The sequence below is a fragment of the Mirounga leonina genome, unplaced genomic scaffold (assembly GCF_011800145.1).
Source record: "Mirounga leonina isolate KUSES-001 unplaced genomic scaffold, KU_Mleo_1.0 Mir_168, whole genome shotgun sequence".
In the NCBI taxonomy this organism is placed as follows: Eukaryota; Metazoa; Chordata; class Mammalia; order Carnivora; family Phocidae; genus Mirounga; species Mirounga leonina.
The window spans coordinates 17410078-17433376 of NW_023270426.1; the positions used below are offsets into that span (position 1 = coordinate 17410078).

General features: G+C 38.8%; 1 protein-coding gene across 3 annotated transcripts in view; it reads right to left on the reverse strand.

Annotated features, from left to right (window-relative positions):
• Nucleotides 1-22552, reverse strand: part of KIF3A (kinesin family member 3A) — a 50472-nt gene extending 27920 nt beyond the window's left edge. For all 3 annotated transcript variants that reach the window (XM_035014104.1, XM_035014105.1, XM_035014103.1), the window contains exons 1-4: nucleotides 22367-22552; nucleotides 19178-19451; nucleotides 6303-6447; nucleotides 6070-6154 (exon numbers count right to left, since the gene is read on the reverse strand). In XM_035014104.1, coding sequence (XP_034869995.1) covers nucleotides 6070-6154; nucleotides 6303-6447; nucleotides 19178-19451; nucleotides 22367-22372 — 510 coding nt within the window. In that variant the 5' untranslated portion in view covers nucleotides 22373-22552. The remainder of the gene's footprint in view (nucleotides 1-6069; nucleotides 6155-6302; nucleotides 6448-19177; nucleotides 19452-22366) is intronic.
• Nucleotides 22553-23299: the final 747 nt, after the last annotated feature.

Below are 23299 nucleotides of genomic sequence, written 5' to 3' on the forward strand. Positions count from 1 at the left end.
AGAATGGACGTCATGTTAGCAGGCATGAAAACAACACTCATCTCATTGTACATCTTCATCAGTGCTCTTAGGTGACCCGGTGCACAGTCAATAAGTAGTAATATTCTGACAGAAATCTTTTTCTCTGAGGTCTCAACAGTGGACTTAAAATATTCAGTGACCCATGTTGTGGACAGACGTGCTGTCATCCGGCCTTGTTGTGCCATTTATAGATGAAAGACAAAGTATATTTAGCATAATTCTTAAGGGTCCTAGGAGTTTTCCGAGTGTTAAATGAGCACTGGCTTCAACTTATAGTCACCAGTTGCATTAGCTTGTAATAAGAGAGTCAGTGTGTCCTTTGAAGCTTTGAAGCCAGGCACTGACTTCACTTCTCTAGTTATCAAAGTCCTAGACAGCATCTTCTTCCAACAGAAAGCTGTGTGATCTGCATTGAAAATCTGCTGTTTAGTGTAGCCGCCTTCATGAGTTATCTTAGCTGGAACTCCTGGTTAACTTGCTACAGCTCCTACATCAGCAGGTGCTACTTCATCTTGCACTTTCATGTTATGGAGATGGCTTCCTGAAACCTCATGAACTAACCCTTGCTAGTTTCAGACTTTTCTGGTACAGCCTCCTTACCTCTCTTAACCTTCACAGAATTGAAGAGAGTTAGGGCCTTGCCCTGGATTAGGCTTTGGCTAGGAGAATGTTGTGGCTAGTATGACCTTTTGTCCAAACCACTAAAACTTTCTCCACATCAGTAACAAGTCTGTTTGCTTCCTTATCATGTGTGTGTGCACTAGAGTAGCGCTTTTCATTTCCTTCAGGAACTCTTCTTTTACAGTCAAAAGCTGCTAACTATTTGGTGCAGGAGGCCTAACTTCCAGCCTATCTTGGCTTTCCACTGCCTTTCTCACTAAACTTAATCATTTCTAGCTTCTGATTTAAGGAGACGCGTGACTCTACCTTTCACTTGCACACTTACAGGCCACTGTGCGGTTAATTGGCCTAATTTCAGTATTGCTGTCTGTCAGGGAATAGAGAGTCCCAAGGAGAGAAAGAGAAACAGGGACAGGGCAGTCAGCGGAGCGGTCAGAACACACACATTTATTAAGTCTGCTGTTTTATTTGGGCATGGTTTGTGGCACACCACGAACAATTACGATGGTAACATCAAAGATCACTGATCACAGATCACTGTAACAAATACAGTAACAATGAAAACGTTTGAAATACTGCAATAATTACCAAAACGTGACACAGAGACATGAAATGAGCAACTGCTGTTTGAAAAATGGTGCCAACAGGTTGCTGGACACAGGGTAAAAAATGCGGTATCTGGAAAGCGCAATAAAGCGAAGCACCGTAAGACGAGGTATGCCTGTAAAGTGAAGCTGAGGCTGAGGTCGATGGCTGCCAGTGGAGTGACCACAGGTAGCAGGACCTCACAAAGATGACAAACTAAAGTTTAAAAAACAATCCCAAGACAAAAATCACAAGGGCAGACGCTCCAAGTTCCAGGTGTTGACTTGAGATCTAGTTGGGGGTTTGGGAGTTTTTTGTTCTTTTTGGGTAACAATTTATAAGATATATTTATATATTAGGAAAAACTACTCTTTCTGTCATGGGATATAAATATGCCCTAATTTATTAGTAGTAAAGGAGTAGGCTGGCCTCTATAAACCAGTGGGGGTCGAAATGTGCTGTGAGAACCCCATGGTGCCCTGCGGAGGCTGCTGTAGGAGTTTGGGTGTCCTCAGACTGAGACAAATTCTAAAGAGAGCTTCACTTTCGTGTGAAGTTTTGACACTGTGCTTCCATGTAAAGGTCTGGTTTGATGAATGTATTTAAATGCATTAAAACTTTTAAATGTTTGAAAATTACTGGTCTGTATCAATGCTTCTCAGAAAATCTATGGTAAAGAACAATGTGTGTATTTCTAATCTGCCAAACTGCTATTTCTGAAAAATATAAAAATCATGCATCTGATGTCATGGCAATGTCAAATTGCTATAAGCGTTTACTCTCACATTCTGCACTCATGTCACCGCAGACTGGAAACACGCTTCTAACAGGCATTAGTCTGCAAAATCTAAGGTCATTTCCAATCACAATATGACATTAATTCAAAATTCAATTAATAAGTGTAAATAAAATGATTAGATATGAAAGATGAAGAAATCAAATGTGATTCTAAATTTGTGAAAGTTGTTTTTTTTTTTTTTTTTAAAGATTTTATTTATTTGACAGAGAGAGAGATAGCGAAAACAGGAACACAAGCAGGGGGAATGAGGGAGACGCAGGCTTCTTGCCGAGCAGGGAGACCGATGTGGGATTCGATCCCAGGGTCCTGGGATCAAGTCCCGCATCAGGTTCCCTGCTCAGCGGGGAATCTGCTTCTCCCTCTGCTGCTCCCCCTGCTCATGGGCACGGGCTCTCTCTCTTTCTCTCACATGAATAAATAAAATCTTTAAAAATAGTCATTTTTGTCATAAAAATATAGAAATTTAACTTCTGTAACAAATACTGTTTATAACACTAGAAGAACAGATCTCAAAGGAGCAGTTACTCCCAACCTAGAATGCTTCAGAGATTTAGAGGGGGAGTTTCTGGTTCATTTGAGGGCACTAGTGGCATTCATAGGCAGGAGCAACGGGCACTGAACATCCTGAAATGGGTGGGATGGTCTGCCAATAAAGAAATGCCCCCACAATTTTGAATGTCTTAGCATATATTCACATGGGTGAAAAAAATTCCTTATGATTACCTGTGTCTAGACCCTGACTCTGTTTTATATATATAAACAAAGTGCTTTTCCACAATAATAATAAAGGAATAGAAATACAGAGAACTGAAGAAAGAACTACTACTTTATTTTGTTCAGAACCCTACCAAGAACTTGTCACTATTTTAAAAAACCATTTCATTGACAGTAACACCACTCAAGGTATTTAGATCACCAAGACAGCATATCTATAACAGTCTGCATTTATAGCTGTTGCATTCATAATGATTACTCATGCCTCTGACTACTTCATTATGTCATTGAGTGTTGTCACATCTAAGCATTTATATAATGAAATACTAGCATTTTATTTTTTCAGTACTTTGTTCTCATTTGTATTACAATTGGTCACTATACAAATAATTGAAAAATTATGTGTGTAGGTAGATTTTATTATCTATGAATTTTATTTCAGAATAGTTAAAGGGACATTACAAAATATATGTTATAAAAATGGGGCCCTGGGTCTAATACAGTTGAGAATCATTGACGAGAATGTTCCTGAGAATAAATCTGATCTGTAATTACTGATACAAATGGAAATGTTTTTTCTAAATGATTTTTATTCTAATAATTTCTGCAATAAGAAACTTTTAAAAGGTGAAAGTATAGAATTAAAGTATCCATCAAAACTGACGTCAAAGATGACAACTAGAAAAAAAGAAACTTACCTTGACATTTCCTGTGTATACATCATCATTACAGAATAAGCTTTCATTAAGGTCCAGCAAATAATACCTAAGCCTGTAATACACTGCTCCAAAAGCTCAGTTTATACAGTAAACTTAAAAAGGGTAGGGGCTCCTGGATGGCTCAGATGGTTAAGCATTCGACTCTTGATTTCAGCTCAGGTCATGATCTCAGGGTCCTGAGATCAAGCCCCGTGTCGGGCTCTGCACTGGGCATGGAGCCTGCTTAAGATACTCTCTCTCTCCCTCTCCTTTCCCTCTAAGGGGAAAAAAAAAAAAGGCTAACATTTATTTAATACTATCTTACGTGTCAAGCCTTGATTTAAACACTTTGTATTAATTTGTTAATGCTGGCAATAATCCTATGAAGTAGATACTGTTATTACTTCCATTTGCATGTGGCAAAACTAAGGCTCATATAGGTTAAATAACTTGCTCAAGATATCATAGCCAGAACTCAAGCTATGATGGAAGGACTCCAAAAACCATCCCTGTAATTCTAGATGATACCACCATTCGCCTGCTACATGACTGTCAGGAAACCCCTCTAGGTTTTGGTTTTCACAGCAACAAAACTGAACTGCTAGGAAGATTAAATGAAATAAACTATGTACTACTACCACAATTTACTGCACTGAATGCCTACTATCACATTACAAGAGCTTAATAATAGTAGCTGCTGTTATTCTACATGTATTCTACACCATTCTACAAAGGTGGCTACTGTTATTCTGTATTCTATTCAGCTACTATATGCACATTATTCTTTAATTATTTTACTGACAATGGAATTCTAAACAAAATTCCAGTATTAACATTTTAAAGGCTAACCCTCTTTTGTCTCACATCCTAAAATATTCGGCAATATTTACCAATGGTTCACCACCTGACCCAGCAATCCAGCTTCAGGAATTTATCCTCAGATATGCCTGCACATGTATGAAGTCATATATATACAACACGACTTACTACAGAATTGTTTGTAACAGCAAAAGATTAGAAACAATCCAAGTGTTCATCAAGAGAGGGCTGTTCCCTATAAAGAACAGTATACAGCTTTTTTTTTTTAACATTTTTTTTTTTTATTTATTTGAGAGAGAGAAAGAGCACAGAGGGAGAGTGAGAGAGAGAAGCAGACTCCCCACCGAGCAGAGAGCCTGACGCTGGGCTCCATCCCAGGACCCTGAGATCATGACCTGATATCTATGACAACTGGATATCCACATGCACAATAATGAAGTTGGTCCTCTACCTCAACCATATACAAAAATTAACTCAAAATGGATCAAAGATCTAAATATAAAAGCTATAACTATAAAACTCTTCGAATAAAACAAAAACATAAATCTTCATTCAATTCTGGAGTACTCTTAGCCCTTATACCAGAAAATGAAAACTTACATTCATGTAAAAATCTGTGTGCAAATGTTCATAGATGCTTGATTCATAACAGCCAAAAACTATAAACTGCCTAGATGTCCTTCAACAGGTGAACGGTGGAACTTTACATGTATACACCATGCAGTGCCACTCAGCAATAAAAAGTAAATGAACTATCAATACATGCAACAACTTGGATAAATCTCAGGGGGGTTATGCCAAGTGAAAAAGGCTGATCCCAAAAGGTTACATATTGTACGGTTCTATTTACGTGTCATTTTTGAAAAGACAAAATTCTAGAACTTGAAAGCAGATTAGGGATTGTCAGGGGTGAGGGATGGTGACAGAGCAATGCAGTCTGGCTAGACGTGGACATGGTCATAAAAGGGTAACAGGAGGCATCTCTGTGATACGACTGTTTAGTACCTTAATGTGGTAGTGGATCTGTCAATCTAAACACAAAGAGGACAAGAAAAGCTGGAGCACTGTGAGTACAATCTGTAGACTGTATCAACGACAGTATCATGGTTGTGATACTCTACTACAGCTCTGTAAAATGTTACCACTGGGGAAAACTGTGTAAAAGGTACATCTATGTAAAGGGAACTCTCTCCATATTCTTTCTTACAGCCACATGACTCTACGCTTATCTGAATAAGAATTTTAATTTAAAAAAAAAGTGCAGATCAGGGGCACCTGGGTGGCTCAGATGGTTAAGCATCTGCCTTTGGCTTAGGTCATGATCCCAGGGTCCTGGGATCAAGTCCTGCATCGGGCTCCCTGCTCAGCGGGGAGCCTGCTTCTCCCTCTGCCTCTACCACTCCCCCTGCTTGTGCTCTCTCTCTCTCTCTGTGTCAAATAAACAAATAAAATCTTTTAAAAAAAATTTTTTTTAATAAAAAAAGTGCAGATCAAGGTACATGTGTAACTACTTATGGAGTAGAAGTAAAATTGTATTTGTTGATACTTACATAAAGGAACAATGAAGGAATACTGAAAGCAGTTATCTTAGGGTAAAAGTGAGCAGATGGGGTAGGAACAACTTTTCAAAGCATTAATTTTCACAGTATTTTAAATTTTGAATCATGATCATATTACCAGGTCAAAAAAATAAGTAAAATATTAAAAATACCTTTGGACAAAAAGAACCTTAATTTTTAAAGAAAAAAAAAGAACCTTAATTTAGTAAACTTCTACTACTTTGGAAAGTACCCCAATTTCAGTTATCCTTACCTCTAACCTCTGTGTCTGATCCTTGCCCAAAAGGTCACGGACTTCTTCATTATATATTTCCAAATAAGACACTCGAACCAAAAATCTATAAATAAAACATCATTTTAGGAAGCATAAAGAGCAGAGAAATACTTATAAGAGTAGTTTTCAAATGTGTTTATAAGCTTTATATCTATATGCCTTTCTTGTGTTTCTACTTCTCAATATTAGAAAATAAAAGAATTCTCTTTTACCTTGTATCACCCTCTGCTTTTGCAATATGACCAAATATGTGAGCAAATGAATTTGGAATGATTCCTCTAAGTTCAGGAACAGCTCGAACACCTTCCATGGTAAAAGTTTTGCCTGTTCCAGTTTGTCCATATGCAAAAATAGTTCCTGAAAATGATGAAGAGAATCAAATCACTTTTTATTATTTTTTATTTTTTTCAAATCACTTTTTAGAGTCTAATGCTACAGAACAATAACAACTCTTAAAAGTAATTTCTTTGACACTGTGATGCAATTTCTTCCCTGGATTTAAAATTTATTCAAGTACAAATTTCTTTTTTTTTTAAAGATTTTATTTATTTGACAGACAGAGACATAGCAAGAGAGGGAACACAGCAGGAGGAGTTGGAGAGGGAGAAGCAGGCTTCCCGCCGAGCAGGGAGCCCGATGTGGGGCTCGATCCCAGGACCCTGGGACCATGACCTGAGCCAAAGGCAGACACTTAATGACTGAGCCTCCCAGGCACCCCTACAAATTTCACTTATATTATCAACAATAACAATATGTACTCTGTGCCACATGAGCCAAGCACTGTTAAAGTTCTCAAGTCAATGAGATATTCCTAATTATTAATGAAAAGTATTCCAAGCCCTAAAAGCAAAATTTTACATTATGGCTAATTATAAGAAATTTACTATAATGTGTATGCTAATTACTTAATGTGGACATTAAATTGGAGAAGGTAGTGTAATTGCAGCAACAAAAGAATACAGGTTCTATAACGGAAAGACCTCAGTGTGAATCCACACATCTGCCACTTTTAGCCACCTGAGCTTAGACAAGAGATTGTCTCTCAGACTCAGAGATTGTCTCCTCAGTGGTAAAACGAGGATAAGAATAACTACCCGACATGAACAGTAAGAACCAAATGAAACAGTTTACTCCTCATGACCAGCATGATGCCTGGTAGAGTACAAGCAAATGGCAGGTTTTTTTCTTCTTAATCCTAAAATAAATTCATTTTAAAAATACGTATTTTTTAAGTAAAATCTGTAAGGAATGGGGGAGTTAAAAAATGTGACAATTCTTATAGGTAATTATAGATACAATTTGAACTTTCTACATACCTAAATTCATTAATTCAGCAACTACTTAGCACACACCTGAGTATGGCATATGCTAGGCACCAGGGACACAATGACAAACAAGACAAACAGAATCCTTAATTTTATGGTGTGCATCATCTTGGAGAGGGGATACTGGTCAAATATTTACAAGCAGGATGAGTGTTGGGAATAAGAAACGGAGTTCTAGCTGAGAGTAAAGGGATACAATCTAGGCAGGAGAAATGACACAAGGGGAAAGTGGAGGGAAGTCAAGAAAGGCGTTCCAGAAAAGGTAAGGTTCAAGATACAATCTGAAATATAAGTAAGAATTAGAGAGCAACAGAGTGGACAGCAAAAAGAAAGAAAGAGAACAGAGGTTTTGAGGAAATGAAATGAGATCAGAATGGAAGAAGCGGAGATGGAAAATGAAGGCAGATGGACACAGAGGTAAAGACACCACAAGGGCCTAATTGCACACCGCCATGAAGGCCACGCTGAGGTTTTAAGAACTAATCCTAAAAGCAAAGTGAAGCCATAGAATGATTTTGCAGTTAGAAGTGACATCAGGATCACTATGGCTACACTGTGTACAAAGAACTGGAACAAAGCAAGAGGAGATGTGAAGAAGCCAGTCAAAGAGCTGGAGTGGTTAGCCAAATGAGACACGGTGTTGACAACAGAAGAGAACGAGAAAAGGTGGAAGGATTTCAGAGCCATGTAACCGTTAGAAGCAACAGCACCTGGGAAATAACTAGCCAGGGGATCACTGAAAAGGAGGAATCCAGGATGACTTTTCAAATTTCTGGCTTGAACAAGGGATGTATGGCTGGTGAACACCACCAGAAGAAATGACGGTTTGAAGGGAAAGACTGAATTCAGTTGAGTGCATGCTGAGCTCTAAGTGCCCATGACAACCCAAATGCATGTGGCAAGCAGGCAGGTGGAGGGATGAGATGTATGTGCCCAGTGAAGCCCTGGGAGCGGGTGCAATTTCTGCAGGAGACAGCGCAGTGTGAGAAGACAGCACAACTGACACGGCTTTTCAACTACTTCCACCCCATGCAAGTAACCTCTTATGTCCCCATCATTTTCAGACTTTCCGTGACAATCATCACAATACTTAATCATGGCAGAAGCCATTTTTTATACATGGGAATTAAAAAAATCTTGATTTTTTTCTAACTCGCTAAATATTTCAAACTATGCCATTAAGAACGTAACGTATTGCCTTCAAGAGAGCTGAAAATATTATGAACTCACAGACCGCATGTGAGAGCCGACACAATGGCTATCATTTACTGATCATCTACTATGTGCTAGGTCACGTACTTTACACACATCCTCACCGAATTTTCACCCCAATCCTAAGAGCAAGGCACTATTTATTTTCCCATACTTTAGCTAAGGAAACAAAGGCTTAGAGAGGTTGAGTTACTTGTTCAATGTCATAGTAAGTGGTAGAAACAAGATGTGAACACAGTCCATTTGGCTCTAGAGCCCTTATTTTTTAAAAGTATGTAATGGCCAAAACTTTAATTCAAAGTTAATTTCCAATAAAATTTCTATGAATTCATTAAATAATGAAGATTACGGATTCAAAAAGGATATTGATCTGTAATTTTAAAGCTGAGAAATGAGGACCAGGAATCCCCTAGAATAAAAGAATCTCATCTCATTTTCAGAGATGAAATTCCAAATTTCTAGTTTTTGTATGTCCAACTTAACAAATCTAATGCTAGCATTTCTTTAAGATGAACTTCTCTTAAAACTTTACTTTTTAGGAGCACCTGGGTGGCTCAGTCGTTAAGTGTCTGCCTGCAGCTCAGGTCATGATCCCAGGGTCCTGAGATCGAGTCCCACATAGGGCTCCCTGCTCCGCAGGAAGCCTGTTCTCCCTCTCCCACTCCCCTTGCTTGTGTTCCCTCTCTCACTGTGTCTCTCTGTCAAAAAATAAATAAATAAAATCTTCAAAAAAAAAAACAAACTTTACTTTTTAAAAACTAAAAATGACCTGAAATTTTACCCAAACTCCCCATTTCATGACTACATCTTAAAAATGGTAGAAAGCCTACAAAAAATCTGCATATGGATGTTTAAGCAGTGCATATTCATAACTACCAAAATTTGGAAGCAAACAAGATGTCCTTCCATATGTAAGTGAACTGATAAATAAACTGTGGTACATCCAGACAATAGATTATCATCAGTGCAAAAAAAGATACAAGCTATCAAGCCATGAAAGACATGGAGAAAACTTCAGTGCATATTACTAAGTGAAAGAAGCCAAACTGAAAGGTTACATATTATACAATTGTAACTGTATGACATTCTAGAATAGGTGAAACTACGGAGACAGTAAAAAGATTAGTGGTTGGTAGGCTTAGCTGGGGAAGGAAGGATAAACAAGCAGAGCAGAGGTGAAATTATCTTTTATGATATTATAATAGTGGATACACATCATATTTTTGTCAAAACCCATAGGATGTACAACCCCAAAAGTGAACCCTAATGTAAACTATGGACTTTGGATGATACTGATGTGTCAATGTATGTTCATCACTGTAACAAATGTACCACTGTGGTGAAAGATGTTGATAGTGGGGAACTTTGTATATGTTTGGACATAAGGGATATGTGGGAAATCTCTGTACTTTCCTTAATTTTGCTATAACCTAAAGCTGTTCTAAAAAAGCTTATTAATTAAAAAAAAAGTTTTAAATGGTGGAAGGATTATGTACTTGCCATTGCACATTTGAATAATGCCAAGTAAACACTATTTAATAGCATTCCTGATTTTTGTCCTTTTTAAACATATTGTTCTATGTTATCATCAACAATTTTCAGTCAGAAGAGGTGGAAAATAGGTGAAAAGTCCCTTGACATCTATATACTACTCCGTACAACATTTATTTTTTAAAATACACAATTCTGTTATTTCAAAATTAAATGAGTGACACTTCTGCTTCCAACAAAGAGTAACAAGGACCAGATTTACCCTCTTGACTGAAACAAAAAGCAGACAAAATATATGAAGCAACAGTTTTCAAGACAATGAACCTCAGTCAATAAAGGGCTGTGATCCCCAAAGTTGGCAAACAGGTAAGTCAGGCCCTATGACTGCCCAGCTTCCTGCCTTGGGAGAGAATCAACCACAGAGCAGGAAGGGGAATCCAAGGAGTGATGAGCAGATTCTCTGAGTCAAGAAGGAGCCCAGAGTCCAGAGAGACCAACGCAGCTAGAATTTGTAGGACACAGTAGCGGAGAGGATAACACCGTGCAGAAAGCTGCAGATTCCAGAGGTCTGCAGGTCTTCCTCAAATATTCAGCTGAGTACTAAGCATCTCAAGAGTATGAGGAAACTATCTAAATGGGGGTGGGGGGTGGGAATCATTTGGAAGGAAGAGTCCTCAATGCTCACAAAGGCCAGAAACAGTATCTGTTTACACCAGCCAGACTGGAAAACCTCATGAAGCACAGGAAATTAGGTACAGTAAACAAAAGGGTCTTGCCTCTGAATTAGGGGAATAACCTTAGACCGATCACTACTCCAGTCCTAACTAAAGATCTTAAAAAGATCTGAAAGAGCCAGAGAAAGATAAATACCATATGATTTCATTCATATGTGGAATTTAAGAAACAAAACCGATGAACATAGGGGAAGGGAAGGAAAAATAAGATGAAATTTGAGAGGGAGGCAAACCATAAGAGACGCTAAACTCTAGGAAACAAACTGAGGGTTGCTGGAGGGGAGATGGGGGGATGGGGTAATTGGGTGATGGGCATTAAGGAGGGCACTTCAAGTAATGAACACTGATGAATCACTAAATTCTACCTCTGCAACTAATAAAAAAAAAAGATCTGAAAGAATCAAACCATTTTCAGATAACTGCAACTGAGAACAAAGCTCATGAACACTTACAGGAATTAAAAAAATCCAAGAGCCAAGGTAAAATTCAGTGTCTGGCATCCAACCAAAATTTGCCAAGCTTGCAAAAAAGCAAAAAGATACAACTCATAATAAAGAAATCCATCAATCAGTCAAAACCAATTCAGGACTGACACAAATGTTAGAATTAGCACACAAAGACATTAAAACAGTTATAAAAACCATATTCTACATGTTAAAAAGTTAACTGGAAACTTTGGACGGAAGTTTGGAAGAACTTGGATGGAAGATACAACAAAGACCCAAATCAAACTTCTAGGGATGAAAACTACAATGTGTGAAATGAAAAATATGACAGATAAGATAAAGGTAGATTAGACACTGCAGAATAAAAGATCAGTTAACTTTAACACATACCAACAGAAATAATAAAAAATGTAATACAGAGAAAAAATAGAAAAAAGAAAAACAGCATCAATGAGCTGTGGGACAATTTCAAGCAGCTTAATATACATGTCACTGCAGTCCCCCAAGGAGAGAATGGGGACAGGAAAAATATTTGAAGGAATATGGCTGAAAATTTTCCAAATTCGATGAAAACTACAAACTCACAGATACAAAAAGCTTAATGAACTGTAAGCACAGAAACAAAGAAAAACAAACCATGGCACATCATAATCAAAATGCTCAAAACCAGTGATATAGAAGAAAATCTTAAAAGCAATCAGAGCAAGACATGTTATATAAAGAAGAACCAAAATAAGGAAAGCAGAATTCCAGTAGGACAAAAGGCAAATGAGATGACAGTAGAGGAATATCCTTCAAGTACTAAAAGAAAAAACTATCAACCTAGAATCCTACATCTCATGAAAATTTCTTTCAAAAACAAAGGCAAAGGGCACCTGGGTGGCTCAGTCGTTAAGTGTCTGCCTTCAGCTCAGGTCATGATCCCAGAGTCCTGGGATGGAGTTCCCCTGCTCCACGGGGAACCTGCTTCTCCCTCTCCCACTCCCCCTGCTTGTGTTCCCTCTCTGTGTCTCTGTGTGTCAAATAAATCTTTAAAAAAACAACAACAACAACAAAAGGCAAAAAAAATACTTTTTAGACTACAAAATCTGAAAGAATTAATCATCAGTAGATTTGCACTCTAAGAAACATTTGAGGAAGTTATCCAATGCAGAAACAGTGATACTAGATGGGAAATATGGATCTACATGAAGGAATAAAGAGTCCCAAAAATGGTGACTACATAAGTAAGAAAATAAAATAGTTTTTTTCCTATTATTTAAATCTCTTTAAAAGACAACTGATGGTTTAAACAAAAATAACAACAATATGGTTTGGAGTTTATAACATGTAGAAGTAAATGTACGACACCACCACCACAAAACTTGGGAGGAGACAACTAGAAGTATAGTTTAAAAAATTTTTTTTACTATACAAAAAGTAGCATAATATCACCTGATGATAAAGTGTGATATATTAAAGATTTATACTATAAACCTTAGAGCAACCACTAAAATAAAACAAACATGTATTGCTATAAGCCAATAGAGAAGACAGAACAGAATAATAGAAATAATACAAAGGAAGGCATAAAAAGGAAAAGAGGACAAAGAGAAAACCAACAGCAAGACATAAATGGTTTTGATAACCCAATTAAGAAGCAGAGACAGCAAGATTGGGTTTAAAAAACAACAACAACAAACACTACCAACTATACAATGCCCTGCAGATGAGAGCTAACAACAGATGTGGGGCCACTATTCTTTGAGAGGCCTGCTTTCAAGTTTGGCTTTTGACTAGCATCTGGTAATTTGCATTCAGGGAGGGTTCTCGCCAATCCCTAACAAGTAGAGTAGCTCATTATGCCTAAACTGTATAAACAAGGTAGTTTATACTAAACACCTGCTTTCTCTCTTCTATGGGTGGGGGATCTTGGCAAGTGCAAGGCTGAGGGTGCCTACGTGAGCAGGCTCCGACAAAAACCTGGGACACTGTGTCTCTTACAGAGCTTCTCTGACAGACAAGATTTCACAAGTATTGTCACATTAAATGGCAGAAGAATTAAGCACATCCTGTGTGCCCACTAGGAGAGGACTCTTGGAAGTTTGTTACCTGTTTCCTCCACACTTCATTCCGTGCACCTTTTCCCCTTGCTGTTTTTTGTTTTCTTTTTTCGGTATCTTTTTTGCTCTAATAAACCAAAGCTGTAAGTACAAGTATATCCTGAGACCCTTGACTTCTCCTACCAAGCTCTGAATTTGGGGTAATCTTAATGACCTCCAGTATAGGAGGTTCTAGAAATGCACTTTCAATATAAAAACACAAATATGTTAAAAGTACAAAAGAGGAATGAAGATATACCATGTTAATACTAAAACAAAAGAAAGTTAAAATGTCTATATTAATATCAAAGAGGTTTCAGAGTAAAGAACATTACTACGGATAGAGTAATTTCATAATGAAAATGAGGTTAATGTATGAAGGGGACTTGAAACTCCTAGGCATTTATGCATCTACTCACAGGGTTTCAAAATACATCAAGTAAAAAGTGATAGAACTGAAAGGAAGAGGCAAATACAAAAATATTGTAAGAGAATTCAATACCTGTGTCAGTAATCGATAGACCAAGTAGAAAATTAAGTAGAAAATTTGAATGATACTATCAAGCAAATTGATGTAAAACATTTATAGATAGAATGCTCTATCCAACAACAGCAAAATACATATTCTTTTCAAGAATGTACAAACATTTAATAATAAACTTATTCTGGGTCATATAACATGTCTCTAATTTCAAAAGATTCAAGTTTTACACAGTATGTCTCGGACTAAAACGGGATTAAACTAGACATCAGTAACAGAAAGATTTCTGGAAAATCTCAAATTATCTGGAAACTAACACATTTCTAAATAACCCAAGGATCAAAGAAGAAATCAAGAGGGAAGGGAGAAAGTACCTTGCACTGCATGAAAATGAAAACACAGTATGTCAAAATCTGTACAACGCCACTAAAGCAGTACTTAAGGGGTAATTCATAGAATTAAATCTCCATATTCGAAAGTTAGGAAGGTCTCAAAACAATGACCTCAGCTTCCACCATAAGCAGAAAAAGAGGAAGTAGGAGAACCTCCTCCTACTTTATTAGTCCTCTGCCAGACTAATCACAAGAAAAAGAGATGACACAAATACCATATACCAATATCAGAGAAAGATTACATCACCACATTCTAACACAAGAAAAATGGAGGATATTCAAAAACTTAGATGAAAGAGACAAATTCGATGAGAGTAAATTTCCAGAGCTCACTAAAAGAAAAACAAGTAACTCAAAAAACCCTATATTATTAAAGACATTGAATCTTTAAAAACCTCACAAAAAAATACTCCAGGCCCAGTTGGCTTCACTGGTAAATTCTACCAAACACTTAAGGAACATATAATACTAATTCTGGACAAATTTTTTTTCCATATGATTAAAAAGGAGGGAATACTTTCCAACTCATTCTATGAAATTAGCATTATCCTGATACCAAAACCAGACAAAGACATTACAAGAAAACTACTATATCTCTCCTGAACATAGACAAAAAAGTTTAAACAAAATTTTAGCATATCAAATCTAACAACATACAAACGGATAATATACCATAACCAAGTAGTATGACTGGTTTCACATTTATAATCAATGTAACTGAAAATATTAACTAAAAAAAAAAAAAGATGATTTCGGGTGCCTGGGTGGCTCAGTTGGTTGAGCGACTGCCTTCGGCTCAGGTCATGATCCTGGAGTCCTGGAATGGAGTCCCGCATCGGGCTCCCTGCTCAGCAGGGAGCCTGCTTCTCCCTCTGACCCTCCTCCCTCTCATGCTCTCTCAATAAATAAATAAAAATTATTTAAAAAAAAAAAAAAAAAGATGATTTCAATAGGTGCAGAAAAAAATGCATTTGACAAGATCCAAAATCCATTCCTACGGGGGAGGGGGGGAACAAACCAAGAACACAGGGGAACTTAATCAGATAAAAATCTATAGAGAACATCATACTTCCTGGTAAAACAGTGAATGCTTTCTCCCTAAGATCTGGAACAAAACAAAAATGTCCATTCTCACCACTCGTATTCAACACTGTACTGGAGGTTCTAGCCAGTGCAATTCAGGTAGCAAAAAGATGGGAAAGAAAGAAATTGTACTATCTTTATTTGAAGGTAACACACTCTTGTATATAGGAAGTCCTAGGGGCGCCTGGGTGGCTCAATCATTAGGCATCTGCCTTCGGCTCCAGTCATGGTCCCAGAGTCCTGAGATCAAGCCGCACATAGGGCTCCCTGCTCGGCGGGGGGCCTGCTTCTCCCCCTCTCCCACTCCCCCTGCTTGGTTCCCTTTCTCGCTGTCTGTCAAATAAATAAATAAAATCTTTTAAAAAAAAAAAAGAAAAGAAAGAAAGAAAATCCTAGGGAACTTACCAATAAATAAATAAAAGCCTACCAGAAATAATAAGCAAGTTTAACAAGGTTGCAGGGTACAAGGTCAATACACAAAAATCAATTGCAAAACACAATGAGATATCACTTCATAGCCACTATGATGCCTGTAACCAAAAAGACAAACAACAAGTTTTGGCAAAGATGTGAAGAAATTGGAAACCTCATACACCGCTAGTGGGAAGGTAAAAATGATGCAGCTGCGATGGAAAACAAAAAACAATATGGCAGTTAACCTTTTGACCCAGCAACTCCACTCCTAGATATTTACCTAAGCAAAGGGAAAACATACATTTACACAAAAACACATACAAGAATATTCACAGCAACATTATTCATAATAGCCAAAAAATGGCAACAACACAAGTGTTCACCAACGGATGAATGGATAAATAAAATATAGCATATCCATTCGATGGAGTATTAATTGACCATTAAAAGATGCGGTCCTGGGGCGCCTGGGTGGCTCAGTCGGTTAAGCGTCTGCCTTCGGCTGGGGTCATGATCCCGGGGTCCTGTGATGGAGCCCCACATCAGGCTCCCTGCTGAGCAGGGCCTCTGCTTCTCCCCCTCCCTCTGCTCCTCCCCCCTGCTTGTGCTCTCTCTCTCTCAAACAAAATCTTAAAAAAAAAAAAAAAAAAATGCAGTCCTGATACATACTATAATGTAAAAGAACACTGAAAACATTAGACCAAGTAAAAAAAGCCATACATAAAAGACTGTATAGCATATGATTCTATTAAATGAAATGTCCAGAACAGGCAAACTCATACACATAGAAAGTAAATACATAGTTGCCAGGGTAGGAGGGAGCAAAACTGGGAGTAACTGCTAATAGATACATAGTTTCTTTGGGGGGTGATGGAGATGTTCTGGAAACAACAGTGACAGTTACACAACACTATGAAGGTACTAAAACCCCTGACTTGTATACTGTAAAATGGTTAAAGTAGTGAATTCTATGTTATTTGAATTTTATGTTGATAAAAAAAAAACTACTAAAATAATCAACTGCATTTCTATGTATCAGAAATATACAATTCTAAGAATGAAATTATAATAATTGTATTCACAAAAGCATAAAAAGTACCTAGGAATACACTGTATGTTAACTAGAATTTAAATTTTAAAAAGGAAGAGGTAGGGCACCTGGGTGGCTCCGTTGGTTAAGCGTCTGCCTTCGGCTCAGGTCATGATCCCAGGGTCCTGGGATCAAGCCCTCCATCAGGCTCCCTGCTCAGCAGGGGAGTCTGCTTCTCCCTCTCCTTCTGCCCCTCCCCCTGCTTGTGTGTGCATGCGTGCTCTCTCCCTCTCTCTCTAACAAATAAATACAAATCTTTAGAGAAAAAGGAGGGTGCCTGGGTGGCTCAGTTAGTTAAGCATCTGCCTTTGGCTCAGGTCATGATCCCAGGGTCCTGGGATCGAGTCCCACATCAGGCTCCCTGCTCTGCGGGGAGCCTGCTTCTCCCTCTGCCTCTCTCTCTCTGTCTCTCTCACGAATGAGTAAATAAAATCTTAAAAAAAAAAAAAAAGTAAACAGGTAAGAAAAAATACTTAGGAATAAATTTATCAAAATAAGTACAAGACCTGTACATTAAAAACTACAACAAAAAGCTGATGAGAGAAATTAAACAAGATATAAATAAGAGAGATCCCATGTTCTGGATTAGAAGACTCAATATTGTCAGAATAACAATTTAACACAATCCTTACCAAAATCCCAGTAGGTTTTTTGTTTTTGTTTATTTTGTGGAAATTGACAAAGTAATTCTAAAATTTATGTGAAAATGCAAAGGATCCAGAAAAGCCAAAACAATTTTGAAAAAGAATAATAAAGCTAGAGAACATACACTACCTAATTCCAACACATAAACCTACAGTAATAAAAACAGGATAGACATGGAACAGAATAGGGAATCCAGAAATAAACCCACACAACTGTAGTCTGTTGATTTTTGACAAGAGCACCAAGTTAATTCAATAGGGAAAGGACAGTCTTAACAAATGGTGCTGCAACAACTGGATATCCATAGGTCAGAAGGGGAAAAACAAAAAAAGGCAAAGAACTTACACCCTTAATAAAAATTAACTCAAAATGAATCACAGACCTAAATGTAAGACATACAATGTTTACAACTTCTGGATAAAAACATAAGAGAAAATCTTTTTGGTCTTGGGTTCTGCAAATATTACCTATGTCAATGAAAGCATGATGATAAAAAAAAAAATGATAAACTGGACTTAATCAAAACTCAAAATCTTTTCTCTTCAAGAGACACCATTTTAAAAATGAAAATACAAGCCACATACTGGAAGAAAATATTTCCAAATCACTTATCTGATCAAAAGATTTGAATCCAGAATGTATAAAAAGCATGACTCAATAATAACATAGGCAATGAAACTGAAAAGAGGGTAAAATATTTTTTTTTTAAGACTTTATTTGATAGAGAAAGAAACAGTGAGAGAGGGAACACAACCAGGGGGAGTGGGAGAGGGAGAAGCAGGCTTCCCACTGAGCAGGAAGCCCGATGCAGGGCTCAATCCCAGCACCCTGGGATCATGACCTGAGCGAAAGGCAGACGCTTAATGACTGAGCCACCCAGGCGCCCCAGAGGGTAAAATATTTTAAAAGATACACAAAGGGCTAATACGTACGTGATTAAATGCTCAACATTGTTATAGGAATGTAAGTTAAAACAATGAGATACTATTACAGATCCTCTAGGACGGCTGTAATTAAAAAGACCGACAATCTAAATGTTGGTGAGAATGTGAAGAAACTAAAAGAACCCTCATAACACACTGGTGGGGAAAAAAATTAATAGTCACCACTTGGGAAAATAGTTTGGCAATTTCTTCAAAAGATAAATATACAGTAACCATATTACCCACCAATTCTACTTCTAGGTATCTACCCAAGAGAAACTTCAAAACTTATCTGCACAAAGAACTTTCTATAAAAGAATGTTCATAGCAGGACTATATATAATTGCCCAAAAATTGGAACAATCCAGATTTTCATTGAAGATCGTAAAAGGTGGTATATTCATACAATGCAATACAATTCAGCATTAAAAAGGAACAAAGTACTGATACATACAACAGCACGATTGACCCTCAACAACATTATACAACTGAAAGAAAACAGGTTATAAAGATGAGATAGGGTATGATTTGATTTATATGAAATTTCGAGCAAAGACAGAACTATAGATAAAAGCAGGTCAATGGATGCCTGGAGGTGGGACTGCAAAGGGACATATAGGAACTTTGAAGGGTCATAAAACGGGATTGTGGTGATGGTTTCACAACTGTATGTATTTACTACAACTCATCAAAGTGTACAATTACAATGGATGAATTTATAGGGTATTAATACCTTGATAAAGTTAAGAAAAAGTGAACAATATACTCACCATTGTAGCCTTCAAGAACAGAATCAATAATAGGTCTTGCAGTTAAGTTATAAACATCAAGTTGTTTACTCTCTGGTCCAAAAACAGTATCAAAAGTAAATGTCTTTGGAGGTTCGTTGGAAGAATCAGTCTTATGTACAGTAATAGTTCCCCTCATCTCATCCACACTGACAGCCTGTTTATAGCACATTGATTTCTCTCTCTCGTTGAGGGGCCGGCACCTAACAACCACCTTCACATTATCACAGCTTTCAGGCTTCTCTGATTTATTGATCTGGTGGAGAAAATATTCACAAATAATGGAAAGAACATTTACTTTTACCTTGAGCAAATTAAATTTCAAATTTGAAAAAGGCTACTGTGCCATCCCAGTGCCTTGCACGTATTAAGCACTCCACAAATATTTGTTAAATGCAATTAAAGATCTTACAGCTACATGGAAAAAGCTTATTAAGTGATATGAAAAGGCAAATAGTTTCTTTTACAATACAAATGAGGAGAAAGAAAGCCTAATTTACATTTATAGTAAATAAATGCTGTTCAAGCAGAAAATGAATCAGTATATTATGGACTGTCTTTCTCCACAAAAGTCCCTGACTTCCTCTGAGTTTCCTGCCTGAAGGAAAACACATGTGAACATGGTTAACAACTTTAATCAAGAATATAGTAGTACGTCCTGTGTTCCCCTGAGACTTTGAGTTTTATTTTCTACAATGCATCGGTAAAATGTTTCTTACCATGTAACATATGTAGTCTATCTTCTCTATAGAAGACAACATGAAACACAGCAAATAAAGTCCAATGGCAGAGAGAAATGTTTTAATATCCCTCTAACCTTATGAAAATCTATATACGTAGTTTCAATTTTTGAAATTTTATGATTAACCATCTATGTTAAAATATAACCCTAAGCAAAGACACTCACATGTGGAATCTAAAAAACAAAACAGAGGAACAAGCAAAAGTCACAGGGAACAGACTGGTGGTTGCCAGAGGGCAGTGGGGTACAGAGGTGGACAAAATGGGTGAAAGAGATCAAAGGTACAAATCTCCAGTTATAGAATAAGTAAGTCATGTATATATAATATACAGTATGGTGACTATAGTCAATAGTACACCGCCGCATATTTGGAAGTTGCTAAAAGAATATATCTTGAAATTGTTCATCATAAGAAAAAAAATTTTGTAACTCTTAATGGTGATAGATGGTCACTAGACTCACTGTAGGGATTATTTCACATGGTACACAAATATCAAATCATGTACAAGTGAAATTATTGTGTTATATGTCAATTATACTTCAATTAAAAAAATACAATCCTGTTACTGAAGTGAAGTTCAATAGCTTAGTTGAACAGTACCAATATAACACACTTCTCCCCACCTCTGCTTTCACCACCTAAGTCTAGGTCACCATGATCCCACCCTAAACTGGACACCGGCATCTAGTTAGGTTCTCTTACAGTCTGTTCTCTACAGAGCAGTCAGCTTCAACACAAATTTAATTAAGTTGCTCCCTTACTTAAAACTCCTCAATGGTTTCCCACAGATCTCAGGATAAAAATCACAATCCTTAAGGTGGTCTGTAAGACCTGGCTCTGGCCCATGTCTACTTGTCCAGTCTTATTTCACAAGCTACCCTGCTTGGCTTTCTTAGCCACAGCCACATTAGCTTTTTTTAAGCCTTTTCTTGTCACCATGCCCTTTCTCACCACAGGCCTTTCCCTGTGCTGTTCCTCCGGCCTAGAACATTCCTCACTCTCCCCTTCACTTATTCTCAGGTCTCAGCAAAACAGCCAGTTCACTTGGGAAGACTTCCCTAACTAGGTCAAATTCTGGTATAGGCCCTGAGAGCACCCTTCTCCCTCGATCATCTACCACCAGTTTCAATTCTACTTTTGTTTGCTCCTTACTTGATTAATGTCTGTCCTATCCGTCTACACCAAAGGTTGCCAACTGGTTGTCAGGGGCTGAATTCAGCCCACATATATCTTTTGTTTGGCTCATAGCACTTAACAATATTTTTGAATTAGTTGTTAAAATTTTTTAAAAATGGAGAAATTTCATAAAAATAACAATTTCTATATTCTCTTGAAAAAAAAAAAAAAAAAAGATGATCTGGCATCTGTAGGCCAGCATTCCTCTTACATGGGAACACTTCACAATTGACCAGAATCTACTTTCTATTACATGCCACCCATTCGCTTCATGAATGATAAGCATCTTGTCTCTATCAACATGACTTTCACCTCTGGCCATGAAGGCAAGCTTCTGTCTTCCCAAGTTCAAGAACCTGGCTGGTTTTGCTCAGTACTTTGCCTCCAGTGCCTAACATGTGGTTGATGCCGGATATCTGCTGAATGAACTAGTAACTTGAAAGCAACGACACGGAACAAATATTGAGCACTTAATGCTAAATGTCAAGCACTGTCCTTCAATTCCGCTGTGCATTACCTTATTTCATCCTGATAAAATCCCATGAGAAACAGTTTAATTATGTGGGAACCAAGAACCCAGAAAGATTAAATAATTGTCCCAGGTCTCGCAACCAGGAGAAAACCGACCAAAGCCCAAGTGTTCTCCATGACCCTATATTGGACTTAGGACGCCCCCTATTAAGTGTACGGTAACACTCTGTGAAAGCCTACAAGACAAACATGCCACCCCCCACCCCCCTCACACACAAAGACACCTACGGGTTACATTCTGCACTGTAAGCTAAAGCACCACGAAAGAAATGACAGCTCGAGTCAAGGGCTGGAGTAAAAGCAAGCAGCTCTCGCCGCTACCATCCAAGGGTCGGCTCTGCGGCGTACAGACCCCACCAGGTGCGGAGCATCCAAAGCCTACCCCCCGCGGCCGCTCCCAGACGCCCTACTCAGCTAGCAGGGCTGGGAGCGAGAGCGCATCCTCTGGCGCTGTGCCTTTATGTCAAGCAGCGCAGGCCCTGCGGGATGCAGCACCGGCGAAGGCGGCAGGGCCTGGCCGGGGCCCCTCCCAGGACCGCCTGGAACCTCGCGGGCCACGGAGCCCACCCGCCAGGCTCCCCAACCGCTCCGGCCCGCAGAGCCGGACCCTGCCCCGCCCCACCCCGGCCGCCTGCCTGATCCGCGCCTCCATGGCAACGGCCGCGCCCCCGAGCCAGGCCGCTGGGATGAGGAACCCCAGCCACTGAGCGACTCTCCTCACCGGCATCGTGGCTCCCTCCTGTGCCCGGCGGAGGCCCCCGCCCTGGGCGCAGTCCAACGGCGCCGGGTTCGCGGGAGAGGTCTGCCAGAGACTACCGAAACACCGCCTTGGCGCTCTCGAGACTGCGGCTCCTCGGGCGAGAGCAGGCAGTGCGCAAGCGCACTCCGAGCTGCCCCGCCCCGTCCCCGGGCCTCACGCTCCCTCGGCCTCCTGAATTACGCCTGCGCCGAGGCTTTCGGAGTCGTCGCCTAGGACGCCAGACTGAGGCCGCGCCTGCGCAATGCTGCCGGTCGGCTGCGCTGGAAATCTGGCCCGCATTGGGGCGGGGATACCTGGCTGCCACTGGTCGGTAGAGGGAGGTATTCCTAGGTCGCACCGCTAGTCTTCTGGCCCTTGGAGTACTCCAAATATTGGAAACAACCATAGCAAATAAACAAATAAATAAATACACAAATAAATACAAGCAATTGTACACCGTGTCCATCTCATTAATGCGCTTGATTGCTGACTTGTTTATAAAACCCGTATCTTTATTACAGATGTAGTCAGGAGGAGCTTTGTCTGTATTCTCACGAGTATCTCCAGAGCCTAGAATAGGACTTAGAATAGGACCTAGCACAGGACAGGTTTTCAGTGATTATTTGTGAAAGAACCAATGATCTATCCTCTTTCCTGTCCGGACCTCTGCTCTGAACACCAACTACCGAGCTTGGATGTGCAATAGACATTTCAAGATTATCATGTCCAAAACTGAAAGGTTGATTCCCGCCCCCGCCCACACACACTATATTACTGCCCATCCCCACCCCACCCCACCTCCAAACGTTAAAAAAAAAAGTGCCTTCTCCTACTTCCCTCAGCATAATAAATCTAAACTGAATTCTGACAATTGCTTGGTCACAGTACAGTCTCTTTCCCTCATACCCAATGTCC